The following is a 19,832-nucleotide window of genomic DNA, read 5'->3' on the forward strand; positions in this document are numbered from 1 at the left end:
TTATTACTTTCTTGGGCCTCTTATAACAATATATATTGTCGCAAATTTTCATATGAGACATTGAGATCTCGATATATTATGTTGTGTATTTTCTTATTTAAAGTTACTTTGAAAATAGGTGGATGTATGGATAATGTAAAGTTATAAGAGCTGGTTTCATACTTCAAAAACTAGACAAAATTATCGCACTAAAATGGTCTTAATAGAGAAAATTCTAAAACTAGCACGTTACAATTAGCCTACCAAAATCCAAATGGGTTTGGTGTGGTGGTTGCTCATCTCATCCCTTAGGCCTTGTTTGGATAGGAAAAAAGGAGGGAAAGGGAGGGGAGGGGGAAGGAGGGAAAAGAAAGGAAGGGGAGGGGAGGGGAGGGAGAATGGAGGAGGTGATTTTCCCTCCAAATCTTGCCTATGTTGGTGGGGAAATAATTTGCCTTGTATGAGGGAAATGGAGGGATCTATTTTCCCTCCCCTCCAAATCCCTCTACTTTCATTTTGCTAACCAAACAATGGATTTCTCATCCTTCCAATTCCCTCCCCTCCCTTTCCCTCCAAATCCCTCAATCCAAACACACCCTTAACAATGAGGTCAGAGGTTCGATCCTTGCCCATGTGAATGGAGTAAACTCTTTGACGAGCCGTTTACGTCTTCGTGAGAATTACACCAAAAAAAAAAAAATTAGCCTACCAAAAATATTCTAATCAAAACTTGGAATATGATAAACATTATATTCTAATACGAGTATAAACTTTATACTTAGGTAGATTCAAATATTTGACGACAAGAGAATTGCTACTATCAAGTATTGAACTCAAATTTTGAGAATTGCTTTATAAGACCGGTTATTAATATAAAAGTATTTAATTATACATTAAAAATAGTTGATTGGTAAGGTTAGACTTCATTACACTCGAATATGTTTTAAATATGTTTTCATTAAATTTTTTAATCAATTTTCATTAGAGGCCAACTACTATATCACGCAAAGACCGTTCCTCCGGATCGTAGTAAACATAAGGTGACATAAAACATAAAACATAAAACATAAAACAGCTCTCTTCTAACGAAATGCAATTTACATGGGCCTTAATCCTTGGTAACTTACGTGTAAAATTGACCATTCGGCCCAAGATAGTGTTTAGTCTTCCAACCTAAAGTTTTGGTCCCTGAGCATATATACTACAAGTTTCTTACAAGTTTTTTACAAGTTTTTGTTACTGTATACTTTGTATTGGTCGGTTTCAACGATAATTTGTGTTGTGGCTCGGAATTTATATTCGGGCTACTTCTTATATCCTTTCTTTTTTTTTTTTTTTGCTCAAGTTCAGGTAGTTTGGTAGTTGGACCCTTGTAAAGAGAGTTGTTAAAAGCAAACTTAGGAAGTGAAAAAAAATAAAATAAAAAGAGAAGGGTCATTCCGAGAATTGAACTCGGGACCTCTCGCACCCTAAGCGAGAATCATGCCACTAGACCAAATGACCTTTGTTGTTCTTTTAAGTAGGTTTGTTATTTATATTTGTTAACAGCTGACACTCAAGAAAAAAAATAAAAAGAGGGGCATTCCGGGAATCGAACTCGGGACCTCTCGCACCCGAAGCGAGAATCATACCACTAGACCAAATGCCCAATTTGTTATATTCAAGTGTGCAAATTTACTTATCTTTGATTGGCTGAAACCACCTATAAAGGCTGCACATATCTTTTGAGTGATATCTACTCACCTTATCTATATAATAAAATAAAAAGGCATTTTGAGCCCCCATTGAAGTGCCATGTGTCACATGTTAGCTTGATGCCACATCACATATTAACTTGCCACCTATTAGCTATTAACAACTTTTCGTAAAAAGGAAAAAAAAAAAAAAGAGAGAGAAGAGTGAAGGAAGAGTCACAAGATTGTTGTACTCCCTCATCTAATCATCTTCCCTAGCCCTTTGTATTGCTTCATGCTTTATAAGAAAAATAAAAACGCAGTCAACTCAAATTAAATGTCTCAATTAATCCCCATTATTACTTTTGATTACCAACTTCATTATATGGATTATATCATAATCAATTGGAGAGAAATTAAACCGAGCTTTTATAGCTATAAAAAGGGGTAGGCACCCATCCATCTCACAATCAAATTTGTATTAGAATTGAATTGATTTTCCTCCTTCAAGAATTTCATGTCAATTGTCGATAACTAGCTTGGACGACTTACTCTTATTCAGGTTTCACCTCTCTTATACTTTGTTTTCGTCGTCCTGATATAATTGTATTGCCAACGCTATTGGTTGATTTAGATTTTTTTCTCCTATTTAGTTTATTGCGTATAGTGTCGGAATATATTCAAAGCATTGAAGGATAATGGTGATATTGCTGTGTTTTTGCCCTCTTACAATCGAATTAACTTACAGAAGATTAAATCTTGAAGCAAACATATGATGAGCTTTGGTGGGGGATTTTTATGAGCGCTGCTTTGGAGTGTTAAGAATCAAAGGTATATCCGTATAAATCGCATACAAAATCCAAATTGTTGTGTCATTATCATTGTTATATCTTGTGGGATATATGGTAAAACTAACAATAATTTTGCATTTATATGAGCAAAAGTAAGACTAAGTCGAGCAAACAATTAGGATTTGTGTATTCGGCTAGCAGATGACTACTCTAAGCTAAATATTGATGTTGCACTTGTGTGCTCAGAGTTGCGGAGATTATGGATCAAATTGATTGGAAATGACGGCCTATATGTGGTGGCGTACAAGCTTATGTATGCTTTCATGGTTTCAGGAGCTAAGTGGCAAATGTGAGAAAAAATCTAGACAGTAAAATTAGAGATAAATATAGCTAGGATTGAAAGTTTGAGTACTAAATCATGCAGTGGAATCTGGTATCAAACTCAATACTGCTACAACAATGTTAAGTATTCATTTGTAGCTAACAAGTTTTATATTTAGCCTCTCTTGTGTATTACTACTTGTAATTTAAATAAAATAGTTCATGATGTAGTTTTATTGATGAGTTTTACTTTTACTAATAAAGAGTGGATCTAGATTCTTAATGTAGATTATCCTCACCCTGGCCAATGTTGTTATCAAGCATGCAAAAGATATTACATGCTTTAACTTCTAATAATAAAACCGAGTTCGTTTTAATGTACGAACTATAATCAAGCCCTAAAAATCAAAGAGAACTGGTCACACTAAGGTCAGTTAAGTGCACAATATTTTCATCTTTCACCCAAAAGATCGGAAAAGTAAAGGCAGTGGCGGATCTTGAGAGATTTTACGAAGGGGGCCAGAGTTCATAGTTGCTATACTCTTTAACTCTTTTAAACTATACACTTTCACGAATTTCACGATTATTATTAATTCTCTCGAGATATTTTACTTAGCAACTAAATTAATCGCAAAAAAGATTGCATGTAATATACTCCAACACAATCATTTATGGAGTATTTACCTTTTATAGTCTTTGTCTAATATATTTTAATAAAAGGTAAACAAATGATTAAGAAGAAAGGGGTATATAATTTTAAGTTTGATATTTTTGTTAATATTAGATACTTTACTACTATCCACTCCATAAGATATACGAAGTACAATAATTATTAAACCAAGTAAATTGCATAATCAAATTCTTTATTCCACAAAAATATATAAGTAAAACTCACCATAACAAGAAGTATTTTATTGTTGAGATTATTTCATAGTTACTCGATTGAGATTACCGCTCCAAATGTTTAATTTTATAGATAGGGATTAGATGTGTAGAAAGGTTGTATTATTTTGAAAATTAGCGTCTTGGAATATTTTCCCTAACGTGACAACAAATAATCATAGCTAGCACAATCTAGGAATACAAATTAGAGTATAAAATAAGACGGGTCTTACATTATGAAACAGTCTTGTAGTATAAAACCCTTCATTTCTTGTTATCAATAAATGAATGTTACTTATATAAATAGACCGTCTCATAGAATAAGACCGTCTCACACAATAATAACTGATCTAAGAAATACGAAGTATAAATTACGAGTAGTATAGTATTTACCACGAATACTTGTAGTATTTAATTTTATAAAAAGGATTTCTGTAAACACGATTCTTTATTTTTTTTTCTATCTCTTGCATAGGGGGGGGGGGGGGGGAGGGGGGCAAGTGGTGTGTGCAATTGCAAAATATTGGTGTGTGCACACTCTGCTGTACATCCGGCCAAAACTCGGGGGGGCCTGGCCCCGGCGCTGAAGTACTGAAATCCGCCACTGAGTAAAGGCAATTGCATAACATTAAAGTCTATAATTGTTGCTCCGTAATTCTGTATAGGCTGGAATAATCAATTTACAATAAACACCAACCGGATAAATCTATATAATAACATAAACACAAATTCTCATTGAACAAGCAAGACACTTTGATAACATAAATATGCACTTTTTTTCAAAGAAATCTAGAGTGTGATCAAACATACCGCAAAATTTTAACGTCCCGTGAATTTCACGGGCAATAGAACTAGTTAAAAATCTACAAGGGGTGTGTACTGTTCATATGAACAGTACTAAACGCACAATTGGGTGTCGTTTTGGTGTTGGTCTTTTCTTGCGGGCTACTTATATGGGCTTTGTTTACCACTACCTTTTAGAAAACTGGGCCTTGATACAAAGACATAGCCTTCTCTCCCCTGTTCGTTTCTCTTTCCTAAACAAACTCTCTGCTTGCTATTTTTGCCATCAAACGCAACACTATTCCCATTCCTCCACCCTTAAGGCTCTGTTTGGCAAAATTACCTCTGAAAAGGTAGCTGAAAACTGAAAAGCTAACTGAAACCTGAAAAGGTAACTGATAAGGTAGCTGAAAATTAGGAGCTGATAAGGTAACTGATTATATAAAAATGTGTACTTTAAAATGCAAGGAATTTGATTTTTTGCACATGAATGTGAATGGTGGAGGTCAATTAAGGAAGGTGATCTTCATCATGCCTTATTCTTTTTCATCTTCAGCTTCCAAGTCGAAATCCCATTTTTTATTCCTCTCTTCCTTTTTCCTTTTTTCGTCACATTATTTATTTGCTGCAAATGCTGTATATGACTATATATTTTCTTCTTCATCCGAATTTTTATTATAGTACTCCGTATATTTTATGATCAATAGCTTTTTGGGTGATTAGTATTTTGCTTGGCAAGAAAAGATTTAACTTTTGATTTCGTTTTTCATTTAGGCAAGAGTATTGTAATGGGTGTCATAATCATTTTGAGCAAAGTTTATTTCTTGTGGGTATTATTTGGATGTAAGGATTGTTATTGATTGTATGTGATTTCAGAAACTTAGCTTGTGCACACAGATTAATCTCATCAATGTTTATTAGAGTAGTTCGGTTTGTTAATAGCCTAGGTATTGCTTTTGGTGTAGATTCAGTGCGTAATGTCATAACTTTTAAGCTTATGAAATTGTTTATCTCTGATACTTCTTATGTCCCCAATCATATGTTTAACTTTGATTAAAATATCCCTCATAATGAATATTTAATGTAAACAAATGACTAAGACGAAAACCATACATGTTACTTATTTTAGGTTGTGTTTTCTTAGTATAGAGAGATGAGCTCGTTCATAATTACTCGGAAGAATACTCCTTTTCAGAAACACGGACAAGACAAAAGGCGAAGATGAAGGTGAAATTATGTTATGATTTGAGTCTGGGAACCTTGCGTTGTCTGCAAGTGGTTTGTGAGTTTTTTTCCTGATACTTTTGATGTTTAATATAGAGGGAATTCATCGACTCATTCCAAGGAGAGTATGTTCCAGGTTTAAAGGCATTTATACGAGGAGGCTTGATTGATCCTAAGAAGAAAGCAAAAGCTGACTCTCAATCAAAACATTTGTGGGAATATTTATTGCTTGGAGAAAAGTATAGGTGAGAAAAAACAAAGATTTATCAAATATTTTTGAATTTTAAAGGCGACGTTTCCATCCATGTTTAGATTAATGGCTGATAGCTTGACATTCACCGGTGAGGAAAATTAGAGCTGTTAATAAAAAAACAGGGTGGCGACAAACCTTCATCTATTTATGAGTACTTTTTATTTTTACTGCTCAAAGTCTCTATGTTTGCTTAAATTAGAAAAATAATTTTGTATGACTCAGAATCTCATCTAATGAATTATGCTGACCTTGCTTAAATTGTTCTCGTGAGAATAGCCTAGAAAACTTTGATCGGTAAAGCCAATTATTATGTTCTAAAGTTAGTTACTCTTTATCGTCTACTCCTTCCGCTACCCTTGGGTTAAATTCTTTATTGGGTAATGGAGAAGGTAGTAATGGAGAAGGCCAGTAGGCGAAGTTGGGTCATGGATAACACAATTACATTAACTTAAGACTTTTTATTATGCGACAAGCGTCATCACTTCTCTTTGTAGAATTCGGGATGTGTAATATTCACCCCTTCTACCCTTCCCCTTACTTTAAATTGCTCATTTGGGTGCTAACTGGTCTGTGATTTTATGCTGAGTAGTGGAAAATGTATTTGCTACTCTTGTAGTCTGTTACGTGTTTTTGATAGATGCAACTTGTTTCTACTTCTATGTTTCTTTTAGTGGGAAGAATGTTGACGTCTTCTGAATTTTATTTTATGGCTAATTATGATGGTCTTTGCTGAAGGTTACTGCTTATGTCTTATTCAAATTGATACTAGCTTCGACACATTACGGTGTTCTTATGCACTGGTTCCCTTTAGAAAGCAGCTACAACGAAGTCGTTTTCCCTTCCTTTATTTTCTTTTAAGAATGTTCTAAACTGCTGATTAGGGATATGAATGTGCCAATAATTAGCGACTTGCTACTGCTGATGGCCGAAAATTGTCTCTGAATCATAATGAAGTTGGTGTGGGGATTAAGAGTGATAGGCAAATTGGGTGTAATGCAACTTTGGGAAGTAATAAGTCTAGCTTTTGATTATATGCTCTTAAACACATGGATTTTTTTGAGGTGGAGGAAAGGGGAGTCGGAGGGGGCAAGTAGAGTAGGAAAAAGGGAAAGAGGGGAAGGAAAAGGAGGAGGATATTGGCTTGAGAAAAAAGAGATTAGGTTAGCTCATTGTATAACCACTGGGCAACCAGTGAGCTATGATAAGAGAAGGGGCATGACATTTTGTTGAAGTAGGAGGGATAATGAGAGCGAGAGGGGAAGAGACAAGTAGAGCTCAATGAAATGAGTAATCCGGGTGAACTAAGGAAAGAGAGGATGACATTTTATCAAAGAAGAGGAGGGGAAAGGGTTGGATGAGGAGGATGAGGCGAAGGGGCGGCAGGAGGAATGAGAGGGTATGGGGGGGGAGCCGAGGGTATAACCATCACCGGTTGGATGCGGGAAGAGGGAGGGGGCATGACACGTTGAAGAGTTAAGCAGAGGAAAATGGTTGTGTCCAAGCAAGGATGGGAATGGAGGATGTAGGAGTTTTGCGAATAATTTGGTCAAAGAACTTGGTGTCAGCCTGTCTGAGAACTTGGCTATTTTGGCTATCTCTGATGTATGAGTTGTATATTTGCTTTGAATTGCTATTTGGTTTGGGATGGAAGTTTACATTTTCGGACTTACCAGAGGTTACACAGTACATCTACTCTCCGATCAAACGCAGATAGCCATGTCTTCTGTATTCGACGATGATGAAACTACGCTGTCGTTCGGTTTCCTAGGAGCTGCATTTAGCCACTCTTATTTTCTCCTGTGTATTAGTTTGAATTTATTGTTAGTTTGTTGATTATGCACTCAATTGCTTAAATCACTTTTCGGAATTGTGCAATTGTTTTCTTGCTTCACCCTTTAATTTGCTATTTTTGCTAAAGATGACCGTAGTTGACTTAAATACTATAGGGTTACAAATGTTTTTAGATGAAAACATAGAATAGGGAAAGAAAAGATCAAAACTTAAAAGAGAGGGAAAATAAAGAACAATTCTTTGAGATTTTATGCGTGTCCGACGACCTATGTTAGCTAAGGCAGAGAATAGAGAGGGGCACAGAGCACCCTATTCACACGTCCCTTCCCACGCAGAAGCAATAAGAGTGTTTTCTCTCTCATAGATAAGGTAATGTACTAAGCAATAAGGTAATGTAATAAACAACAATTGTGTTCATTTTACGATAAAATCTGTTTGTTTATCACGTGCATGCATATCATTGACGTTTTTTTTCCTATTCCGAATTGGTGGTCTACCAGTTTCTAACTACTTATGGTGTTCTACTGGTTTCTAAGGACAATAGAGCTATACTCCACGTCCTGGAAGGTTTGTTGAAAAAAATAATACACTTCAATGGGTATCATACTTAGGAGGAATGTGATTAGAACCCTGATTAATTGCCTTTTCTTTTATGAATTCTATTGACAGAAATAGAGATCTCATGTGACCAAGTACTGGGAATTGGCGAGTTTTTATGATGGAAGGCTAAAACGATAATTATAAACCTACGCTAAAATATGATCAAGAATGAAACTAGCTAATATAAATATTTTGGGGATATGACACGCGATTATAGAGTGCTTAGATTAATTTATTTCAAATAGCCGCAAATTTAGTAACGTTCAGGTTAGTTAAAAAAAAGGTCTTACAAAATACAACTTACAACTAAAACTAATAACAACGTAACTATCGGAAAATGCGAAACTAAACATAATTTGTCAATTGTTGAGCGACATTAATAGATTCACACACTTACAATCTACAAGATAGTTCACTTACATACCAATAAATAAAATCTTAAAAGGAGAAAAACTAAATCGATTTCTATATCTTGGGGGTATCGCGCGCAACGCGCGTGTTACAACTAGTATACGAAAATGACCTTATGTGAAGTGTGATTCAACCCCAAATGAACCAATAACTTGACATCTGAAATTGACCCGACCCGACTCAAAACGTGTAGCAGACCCGAAATTATCCAACCCCAAATTGTGCTGGCCCAAACTCGACCTCATTGTCCCCCATTTGCCACCTCTTACTCTAGCATCATACTTCCCGTTCTAAATTTGCCAACAAACATGGCTGATTCTATTCACCATCGAATATATTTTAAAAAAAAAATTAAGCATCATCGTATTCTAATATTGACAATGACATAACATTTGATCATTCTTGGTGAGAAATGATAAATCTCGGTAATAATAATAATTCAAAAAAAAAAGGGTCTATTACTAACCACTAGAGACTAGAACCAATAAACCAAGTAATTGATGGTAATCTTGAGCAGTTGATGGTCGTTTATCTAAATGGTGAGGAGATCAAGATCGTACCCAACGAACAAATGCCTCCACTTCCAACCGAGGGCAAATACCGGAGACAAATAGTCGTCAACTCTGGTTTAGGGCCATTAAAGTCAACGAGCCGAGCATATCACTTCAGGTCATGTACAAGTATGTTCTTATATGGAGTAAATTGCGATGGACGTACCCATGAAAGTGAGAGATGTCTCATGAGTTGAAATCGCTTGGTTTGCCTATCTTGATGTTTTGTTGCTTGAGAAACGCAGTGATGGCATTTCTCTGCCACCCCTTGAAGCTTCTGCATTCCACAAGCAACCAGAGTTAAATTGTAGCTTGGAAGTAAAACAGAAAAGGCAAGTAGTAATCACCCAATCACGTGAGTATGTGACCGTCTTTAACAAAATAAACTACCTTCCCAAATTCCGCAATTCCTCCCTAGTATAGAAGGAATAAGGACAAGACATTCTAATAAAAGAGTGAACAATAAAGTATAAACCATTTTAGTTATGGTGTCAAACAGCAAGTGCTTAATCTTGCAGTATCTTCAGTATCCATTTCCCACTTTCATTTGTGAGAGGGACACTATCCGTTTATAGCTATAGACGGATAGTGTCCGTCTATAATGAGAATTTGTGCTTCAACATATTTCACGATAACTTTAACAAAGTAAAATAATCTTTATTTGGCACGAATGTATAAATCTGTATCAAGTGTGAATCCCCTCTCCGTTTTTTAATTAGTTGCTTCAATAAGACTTAATTTTTCCAAGCAACTAATGATCAAATTCTCAAGTTTTCAACAATAGTTGGAAACTGTGATTTAGAATCACCTTGGTTTAAGAATAACATAAGAAAGGTTAAATAATATGCCATATAAGATTGACTAAAAGCTTTGAACACTCACTCACTTTTGATCAAGATGAGCCACAATTTCACCTCCAGGGAAACCAGCATTAGTAGCCTCAGAAGCAGCTCTGATAGCTTCTTTCCAAGTGCCACCGACGTTTTTAGCATCAGATTCTACATTTGATTGGCCCGGATCATCCATCGGCAAGGAATATCCAGAAAGAAGATGTCCTACCCAAACATTTTCTTTCCTGTAATCATTAGAGTATACCACTAACTTATTTGTTTAAAGGATTAAGAATAGTAGCGCACATAATCACACAATTCGAATATAGCACATATATCAGCTCATAATTCTCGTGCAAATTCATGTTACAGTATGTAATATCCAGTAGTAGGTTATACCACAGGTTTCGACAAAGACAAGTGCATTTCAAGATTCTGGATTCCCTTGCCATTTGGAAAGGCAAAAGCGATTACCTCACTTCCCCAGAGTTACACTTCACTGTCCTTCCAAACAGCAAATCTAAACACAATTTTAATCCATAAATTACAGCACACTAAGAAAGAACTCTGTGACTTCTTACACAAACTCCGCCACACTTTCTTCCTTCATAAGAATCATGACTAACTTGAATACAGATGTGTCCTCACGGCATAACACTATCAAGAGGTCAATGCGTAGGTTTATCTAAATGCACATAAGTTAATGTGGAAGGAGAATTTATATGACAACAATATAATAGAATACAAAACATAGTTTGTTTGGGAATAACTAAGATTACAAATGCCATGAATTAAAATGACAATTAACAGCTAACACCGTGCATGCATGCAGTTTTGAATATGTAGAGAATGAAAATTTTAAGAGTATACAACAGCTTTACCACAGTGCCTTACGGGATCTGCGTATGGTGGGGTTAAAAAGAGGGTCAGTACACGGCTCTAACCCTTGTGTTAGATATTATAGAGAAGCTGTTTAGGGTGATGCATGAAGAAAAAAAGATTCAAGAATAACATCGAATGACTCCATATTCATAATAACAAGATTAAGGAATACAGCTTACATAATTATGTCCATATGGCGTGGTACATAATGTCCGCCTCCTAGCCCAAGCAAAACTTTCTTTTTGTCAACTTCCCTGCTTAGACATGAACAGAATTCAGTAGGTTCCATAATAACAAGGATGCAATGTAGTCAACAAGTGGAGTAATTTTTGCATACTCCCTTCCCATCCACGGCAAACTACCAACGGCCCGCAAATATGTACGGGAGATTTTTGAAAAGAGGGTAGTTGGTGTGGATAGGAGGGAGTATTTCTTTTGATAACAAAAAGAAATAATCTCATAAATAATGGAAAAAAGAAGACTTTGTAGCATGGCCCAAGAGTAAGAATTGGTTGAACAGAAACATATCAGGTCTAAACACTTATCTGAGGATTTTAACAAATATCTATTCCGAATACAGAAATCTATCTTCACTTTAAGAAATTCTCATAAGACACTATCCAAACCAACTGCCAGTTTGCCCCGATCAGCCCCAATGTTAACAACATAAAGAGACTTGTTCGGTTGTTCCGCATGAACCAGAGTGAAGATTAATTAACAATGAGGCGCAGCTGTTTAGTGAGGTGTTTTTCTTCATTAACATCTGAAAATCTAATTATATCTAGAAAACTTTGAATAGAATAAAAGACAATATATATAGCTATAAATCGCAGACTATTGGGATCGAAGAAAATAATTTCGACATGTCACTGAGATTGAGGAATAAAAAACAAAAGCTGCAAGCACTAAACACGTTGGAGGTGTACCTCACCCTTTCACCGATAGAAGAAATGGTGGGCTGCACGTTATGGATTCATCACTTAGCCAACAAGCAAAAGGAAGCAAAACTAAAATTGATGATTCTTTCTTGTTGGCATTTTTACCTAAAAGATCTCGTTCTCATTTTAATCGTCATTTCTTTAGTTTCTCTTTAGTCTTTGGTTCAATTTATTACGCTTTCGCGCACTCTCTACCCCAACGTAAACAAGCGCATAATAACATAAAGTAAGATGTACCTGGCCCACTCACCCACAGCAGCACTACCTCCCAATCCAAGCCCCTCCCAAACTAACTGCAAACGTGCAAAAACAAAATGTCAGAATGTCAGATATGCAAAGGAGTATGTGTTACATTGTCACTATTATCATGCAATGGTGGCACTTACAAAAAAAAAGGGTCTTCTAGAATGAAGTAAAGCAGTAACCAAACACAAGCATGACAGTAAAAGAAAAATTTTCAGCGCCAATGTTACTCAACTGTAGCCATGACTTGAGCAGCATCCTCCCTCTTCCAGTAATCGAGTGTGCTACCTGTACAACCAAATTTGCGCCAACTAATGGAATCTATAGAAGAATGAAATCTAAAGTGCATGAAATCTAAATGATAATTATAATCACTTCAGAAATGCTGTGAAGATCCTATGACATTGGAATTTTATCAACAAAAACAACCTCGCATAGTCTAAATGTAATCACTTTCATATTAAAGTTACGTGTTAAGAGCCTAAAACCTAAAATAATGCACCTTTTGTTCATTATCTACAGACAACGGAGGTTCACCAAACAAAAATACAGATCAATACAGATCTCAGAGAGATTAACTCAAATCTTATAGCATCCACCGTCTAGTTTCAGTATTTCACATATTCTAGTCTTAATCCTTTCCAGTATTAGTCTGCGTGTTCAAGTTACTTTGAGGCTGAAAATGTCACTTTGGAGGGTCACATTGTTTGATTTCAATAAATTTAAGACTTGGAAAGCACAAGTTAATTCCTGTCTTAGCCAAGAATAAAATGTTCAATAAAATAGGGAAGAAGTGAAGAACACTCACCAATCTCAAGAAACATAGTTGGCTTACAAGTCACAGGTCCATGATGAGTAGCCTCCATAGTTATCTATATTAGACAGTGAAATTGCAATAATGTGGAGTGCAATAAATTAAAGTATACAAACTAACGGTGAAATGGTAGGCACGAACCTCAAATTCAGGGAGTAAATTATGGGAGTGAGCGATTTTCTTCAAGAGCCGGATCCATGGTCCCATCCTAGGATCGGGTGGTGCCGCCCAGCCTGGCCTCCCTCCTTGAGGTGGCACATCTCCTTCTTTCAAATGTGGCACTCCTACATATTGCCATCAACCAAATACAAGGGTATGAAAGGCTCAAAATAAGTGATAGTGGCACCAAAATTATCCACAAACAACAAAGGTAAATATAAAGGCTCAAAATTAGTGCTCTATTACCCACCCCATTGCAACCCACACTATGATGAATGAATATATACTGAAAGAGAAACAAGAAGAAGCGGGAAAAAGGGCATGCATATAAATTGAAGTAGTAATATACTCCCTCCGTCCCGGTCATTTGTTGTCCTTTGGTTTTGGCAAAAAGACCAAGGAAATGGGAGTGGGCCAATTACTAAATGACAAGGGGAATAAATTGAGTGTGAATGATCAAATTGCTCATCAAATTCATTCTTAAAATAGAAAGGACAACAAATGACTGCTTAGCGAAACAGGATCCCCGATCCAAGCCATCTAGCAAGGAAGCTACTTCTAATTTGGGTGGTTCCCTCTTTCGATTTCAAACCCAGAGCTAGCTGGTTCTCCCCGAAATGCGACACCCCAAAATGGAAAAGGACAACAAATGACCGGGACAGAGGGAGTAATAATAATACCAATAGGATGAATGGTGAGAGCAGGACGATTAGAAAGAGCAGTATGTTTACTGAGGAAGATAATATTATCAACAAATTCATTGGTGAAATGTTCCCAACGAATATCTAAATTGTCTTCAACCACAATGCTTTTATCATGCTGCAACAATCTCACCCCTTTTTCAATCATATAACTCCTTACACCCTACGATACAATCACTTCAACACATCATTATTCATTCAAATCATCAAAATCAAACATTCAACCTTCAATTAAAAAGAAGAATAAATTAACCAACCTCGAAAGACGGTCCAGGAGACCAGGTGGTCATGGCTAGTAGGGCAGAAGCTGGCCCAACTGAGGCTGGATCAATGGTTGTTGACACCACTAAAGTTACCATCTTTCTTTCTCTCTCTAACTATTATTTTACAAACTCACACTTGAATGTTGATGCTACCCAGGATCCAAGACCACCTCCGTGTAAAGCACACGTATTGTTTAATTATAAATCAATCAATATTATATTCGCAAAAGTGGTAATTAGGCCCCTTAACTCTGATCAATTGTGAAATTAGGCCCCATAACTTTTATTTGGAGCAATCAAGCCCCTTAAGTTTCATCAAAAGTAAAATTCAACCCCATTTTTTAAATTTACACAAGAATTTTAATTAAAAACAATTTATATTAGTATTAAACAATTTATTAAATAACTAAAAATTACTAATTGCAACTTTACGAATTTTTACATAATTTATTAATCATTGAAGAACACTTTTACATACATATTTAGTAAATTGTTTATAATTTATATAACATTCATACATATATAATAAATTGTCTATATATTATAAAATTCAAAACAAAATAATTCTCAATATTTAATATAAATATAAAAGTTCTAAAATTATAAAAAAAATATTTTATATTTGATAAATTGTATTAAAAGTTAAATTAATATACGAATTTGGTGAAAATTATGAAAATGGGGTTGAATTTCACTTTTGGTGAAACTTAAGGGGTTTGATTGCTCCAAATAAAACTTATAGGGCTTAATTTCACAATTGAACAGAGTTAAGGGGTCTAATTACCACTTTCGCGATATTATATATTAACTAGTTGAAAAGCCCGTGCGATGCACGGGGCTCCCATTAGGGTCGTCTTTATAAATATATTCTATAGTTGATAAAAGAAGTTCAATTATGTTTAAATCATTGATAAACAAAAGCTCGTGGTTGGGATAGTTGATCAATGAACTATTGGTGCTTTTAGCATAAGAGTTTTGTCATTTAGTAGTTATCATTTCAGTTGTAAAACATCAAATAACATAGTAAGAGTATGTAATTAGTTTTTCCATTATTGTTATAGAAATCATTGGTTTTAATTAAACTAGTTTTAAACCCGTGCAAATTGCACGGGAAGGCTATATTAATTATTGTTATTTAAAAAAAAAAATTTAAGACAAATCTTTATATTAATTATCATCTCCGGCCTTTTAAACAATGTTTTAAAATAAAGCAATAAAATTGTTTTACTTTTTATAATGTTATATCTAAGTCTTCAAAATTGAATTATAAATTTCATTTGTAATTAGCGTAATTGATGCATGAGGGTCAATTTGTCGAGTATTGTTGTAATCCAGCATGTCCTATAGTTTAGCTAAATTTGAGTGCCTGTGCAAATTGTTAAACCTGTTTTTATTTAAAACGCATTCACGTTTGTAGAAATCGTGCACGACAAATCATGGATATTTCGACCCGTGCACATTTAAAATGATAATTTTCACCCGTTCATTTGGTACATGTTAATTAGTGAAATAGGACGAAATGAAAATTGTGACATGTGCAAATTTTGAGAGATTTAGTCAAATGGTTAATTATTCCACAAATTCTTGTTTGTGACGGTACATATCCGTCACTCATGAGTGACGGATACCATTTTACCTCACAAAGTACCCACTTTTTCTCTCTCTGCAACACTATTCATGTGGTCCCCTTTCTCCACTAACCCATTTTGTTACCATTTTAACTCACAAAATATCCGCCACAAATGGTAACCCGTCACAAGGGAGACCAATTGTAATTATTCAAACCCGTTAAATTATTATACAAATATATAATAAATAAAAAGTAAACAATATTGTTATATAGTTCATAGATTTTATTAGAATGCACTATAAATATTGTTATTATTTATGGTGCTTAATAAAAAATGTGCTATTAATTGTACGGGTTTACTATTTGAAAATTTGTTATTGTAAAAAAAACTAAAAAATAATTAAAAACCGTATTCGATATGGTTTTTTTTTATCAAAAACCACATCAATTCAAAAACTCGTATAATAAAGATCATACATCACTTCATATACTTTATTGTAAGTATATTTTTGATGACCCGCCATCAATGAGCTTATGAAAACATAAGTTTTGAGGTATATACAATATTCCTAAGATGAGCTGATATATAATATCACCCAACAATAATTAATAGAGTATTATTTTTGGTTTGGGTAAGGTAATCGTATTTCACATATATGGTGTAAGGTACTCGTATAACTTCCTTCCAAGATTCATTTAGTCTTCTTTAAAGTAGAGGTATCCGTTTTAATATTAAAACGGGTTAAATTTTACCATAAAGTACATATGGTGACAAATCTTTTACGTTTTCTATGCATTCTGATTTTGTCGTCATCCCACAGGAACATATCTTACCCGCTTAAAGTTTAAGACGGATATACCCGTCTTAAATGAGAATTTGGCTGCAACAGTAAGCCTCCACTTAAGACGGATATATCTGTCTTAATAATAAAATGTTTCAGGTATCATCCGAGCTTTTACCCATGTCTTCTGCTTTTGTTTTTTGCTAATTATTTGACGTGTATTAAGTTTGAGATGAAATAACCGTCTTAAATGAGAATTTGTGTAAAAATAAGTACTCTATATTTTAGCCCTACTTATTTAACCCATATAAGTACGTTCAAACTTCAAAACAAAAATTTAGCCCATATAAGCAACCTCAACCTCAACCTCAACCTCAACCCATTATAAACACATGTACCATTCTCTCCAAATAAGCTCGTTGTTTCATCCCATATGGCTCATAAGTCATAATCCCATTACGCAACATGAACCATCAATCTCTCTCACAGTCTCACACCCTTCCGCCGCTCTCATATCACTCTTTATAATATACAAAATTCTAAAGACCTCTTTCTTCCTTACTCCATGTCACCGTCAAGGCCTCCATTAAATCATTTGATCTTCATACATCAACTTATCAAGGGCAGATTATAAGGATTCGAAGAAAAAATTGATGGATCTTATTGCAGACGATGTGTGGCTATTAAAGACGATAATCCCACATTAGTAATTGATATTTTTGTATATGCATATTTTCCATTAACACCTTTTTTGGATCATTTTAATTTTTATTTTGCCTTTTTTTAATTCTACCAATTTGTCCAGACTTTGATTTTTTTCATTTCGTACAAATTGAACACTTTTTAATTATTTTGAACCTTAATTTCAGAATTTTTTATGTGAATGTTCACTCATAATCTTTTTGTCATTTTTTTCTAGTTTTGTCTTGTTGGTCTATTACCCAATTTTGCGATCGTAGTATACTACTATAATAATTTGTGTATATTTATTGTATTCTAATTTAATTGGATTTTTTTCAGCCATTTATTTGTTGTTTTTTATTCTTATATTTAGTATAGCATATTCATGTTACAAATAAATACCGAATATAGCATTAGCAATTCACCTCCGTCAAATGAAAAATAAAGAAATGAAATAGGTTGAGGCAACGTGGGTGGGGGCCATTTTTTAGATAAATAAAAGATTGCACTTTCAACCACAGGCTGACACGTCAGCTCTGTGGTTGTTCATTTAATAGATAGGATACTCCCTCATATTCCGGATAACTGTCCCATTTTGAAATGGCACAGGAATTAAGAAAGTGAGTGAATATGCGGAAATGGACAATGAAAAGTACTAATAGGATGGGTTAAGGGTTGGTTGGGTTGTAAATAATCAAAAGTAACAAGGGTAGTATAGTCATTCTGTAAGAAAAAAACATTAAAAAAAAGGAACAATGGGACAGTTATGTGAATAGACGGAAATGGACAATGGGACAATTATCGGGAATAGGAGGGACTGAGGGAGTACAAAACATTATCTCCATACAACTCACCAAATGAACCGCCCTTAATAACTGAGACAGCCCTTTATGAGTTCTGCAAATTATTTTAACCTATAACAACTACGTAAAACTAAATGGTGTTACGTAAAGCAACATGTATCATAAATATCTATATTTAGTGTGTTTAGAAAAATGTTAGATCTCCTATAGCAAAAGTTTACCTTCACTATCTACAATTAAGAGAGTGGTTTGCTTTTTATATACTTTCTCGTAAAATCAAATTCATACTAAACTCTAATAAAATTAGTAGTCTCTAAACAACAGTACAAAAATATTTGTGATTCTGTTACATAGAATGCATGAGGCTCCCATTAAGATCATCTTTAATAATATGCATGTTAAACGTTCTAAGAATTTGTTGAACAACAGATTGCAAACGTTGGTTTACATTGTCATGGTTTGATAGTAGAAGTCAATTATGCTGATAAAAAATAAAGTCCAACTATCTTGAAAATCGAAACATAGAAAACTTTTGGGTTGATTATTGATGGATCATCAGTCCCTTTAACTTAAAAGCTACTCCTTTTGGTATTAACTATATCAGTTGTATAGCATCCGAAGACACAGTTATGTTATGTAATTACCTATTTTTATTGTTGTACGTGCCACCGATTTTAGTTAATTTAAAACGTCATTCCCAAAATGTGGTTTAATTCCATAAAATGAACACGTGATAACTGAGGCCAATTTTATAAGATTCACAAATTAGATTAACTTGCAACATTTACGAATATTCCATTTTGTAAGCATACGACCATGTAAATGTTGAATGGTGGTACGCAAAACAACATGTATCTCAATTATATATGTAGCCTGTTTGGAAGATTTTTGTTAGATCTCTAAACAATAAAAAAATGTTTTTGACTATTAACCATTAAGATTGGTTGTTGCCTATGAACTTCATGTAGAATATATAATACGAAATTTAATTTTTTAGATGTGAGATATATTTTTAAGTGAATTAACGGTCAAATTTTGCAAAGTTTGACCTCCAAAAAACAAATCAGGGGTTTTGTGTGGATTCGAGGGAGTAGGATATTATGATACTACTCTTAAAATAGATTAGTTTTAGATTAATTCTATTAAAATTATAATATAACTCATTTTTGTTTATTTGAAATGTTATCTATTCACAAAATCAAGTCTCGTTATCTTATATTGTTATTCTACTCTTTATTTATAATAACAAAATGAACAAATTTTCAAAAATAGTTTCAATTTTAAAAAAATTGCTTCAAATTACTAAATATATACGTACAATCGTTTTTCTTCTTAACCAATATATATGCAATTAAGTTTTTTTATCTTAAGGTCAAACTCTTTGAGTTTGACCTAATTTATTACACTAAGGAATACTTTATATTCAACTAAACCCTTGTGGGATACCCCATAGTTAACCATAAACAAAAAAAAAAATGATTATTTCCACTTTGGTGCCCTAAGGTTTAGCCTAATTTTATTTTACTGCCGTAAGATTTGCGTAATTACACTTTGGTGCCTTAAGGTCTACTTCCCACTTAAGTGACCTATACATAACATTCTTAATACTCCCTCCATTCAACAATTATCACCCCATTTCAATATAATACCTCTCACATATAATGGAGAAATGGGGTGATAATTGTTGAATGGAGGGAGTATTTTATACTCCCTCCATCATCTTTTATCTCCCCGGCCACTTCTCTAATATATGTGAGAGAATTTTATTGAAATGAGAAGATAAAAGATAATGGAGGGAGTACTAAAAAAATATCCAATTAAGACATTTTTTGCAATATTACTATTTTGTATGCAGTTTAATATCCAATTATGCACTTCATTTACTGAAAATATAAGTACTTAAGATA

The 19,832-nt window shown here is 34.2% G+C and overlaps 1 protein-coding gene, 2 long non-coding RNA genes and 2 other non-coding genes across 6 annotated transcripts; 2 read left to right on the forward strand and 3 right to left on the reverse strand.

The window, feature by feature from the left end:
- The first annotated feature begins 1,232 nt into the window (after nt 1–1,232).
- On the forward strand, nt 1,233–3,090 carry LOC141652082 (uncharacterized). 2 transcript variants are annotated; one of them, XR_012546962.1, is made up of 3 exons: nt 1,233–2,214; nt 2,306–2,483; nt 2,690–3,090. It is a non-coding gene; the product is annotated as an uncharacterized LOC141652082 (long non-coding RNA). The 2 variants fall into 2 exon arrangements; XR_012546961.1 differs by having other exon boundaries at nt 2,401–2,483; nt 2,690–3,083.
- TRNAP-AGG (transfer RNA proline (anticodon AGG)) lies at nt 1,411–1,482 on the reverse strand. The gene has a single exon. It is a non-coding gene; the product is annotated as a tRNA-Pro (tRNA).
- On the reverse strand, nt 1,556–1,627 carry TRNAP-CGG (transfer RNA proline (anticodon CGG)). The gene has a single exon. It is a non-coding gene; the product is annotated as a tRNA-Pro (tRNA).
- A 1,526-nt stretch (nt 3,091–4,616) lies between the features above and the next one.
- LOC141652988 (uncharacterized) lies at nt 4,617–7,720 on the forward strand. The gene is made up of 3 exons (XR_012547278.1): nt 4,617–5,656; nt 5,750–5,898; nt 7,617–7,720. It is a non-coding gene; the product is annotated as an uncharacterized LOC141652988 (long non-coding RNA).
- Nucleotides 7,721–9,003: 1,283 nt separating this feature from the next.
- LOC141652989 (D-aminoacyl-tRNA deacylase-like) lies at nt 9,004–14,265 on the reverse strand. The gene is made up of 10 exons (XM_074460628.1): nt 14,084–14,265; nt 13,806–13,989; nt 13,108–13,250; nt 12,961–13,024; nt 12,388–12,440; nt 12,147–12,202; nt 11,151–11,225; nt 10,146–10,334; nt 9,426–9,536; nt 9,004–9,331 (listed from the first exon to the last, which is right to left on the reverse strand). The coding sequence occupies exons 1-9, from the start codon at nt 14,183–14,185 to the stop codon at nt 9,446–9,448; spliced, it is 957 nt and encodes a 318-aa protein (XP_074316729.1). The 5' UTR covers nt 14,186–14,265; the 3' UTR covers nt 9,004–9,331; nt 9,426–9,445.
- Nucleotides 14,266–19,832: the final 5,567 nt, after the last annotated feature.

This window comes from Silene latifolia, chromosome 4, assembly GCF_048544455.1.
Source record: "Silene latifolia isolate original U9 population chromosome 4, ASM4854445v1, whole genome shotgun sequence".
NCBI lineage: Eukaryota > Viridiplantae > Streptophyta > Magnoliopsida > Caryophyllales > Caryophyllaceae > Silene > Silene latifolia.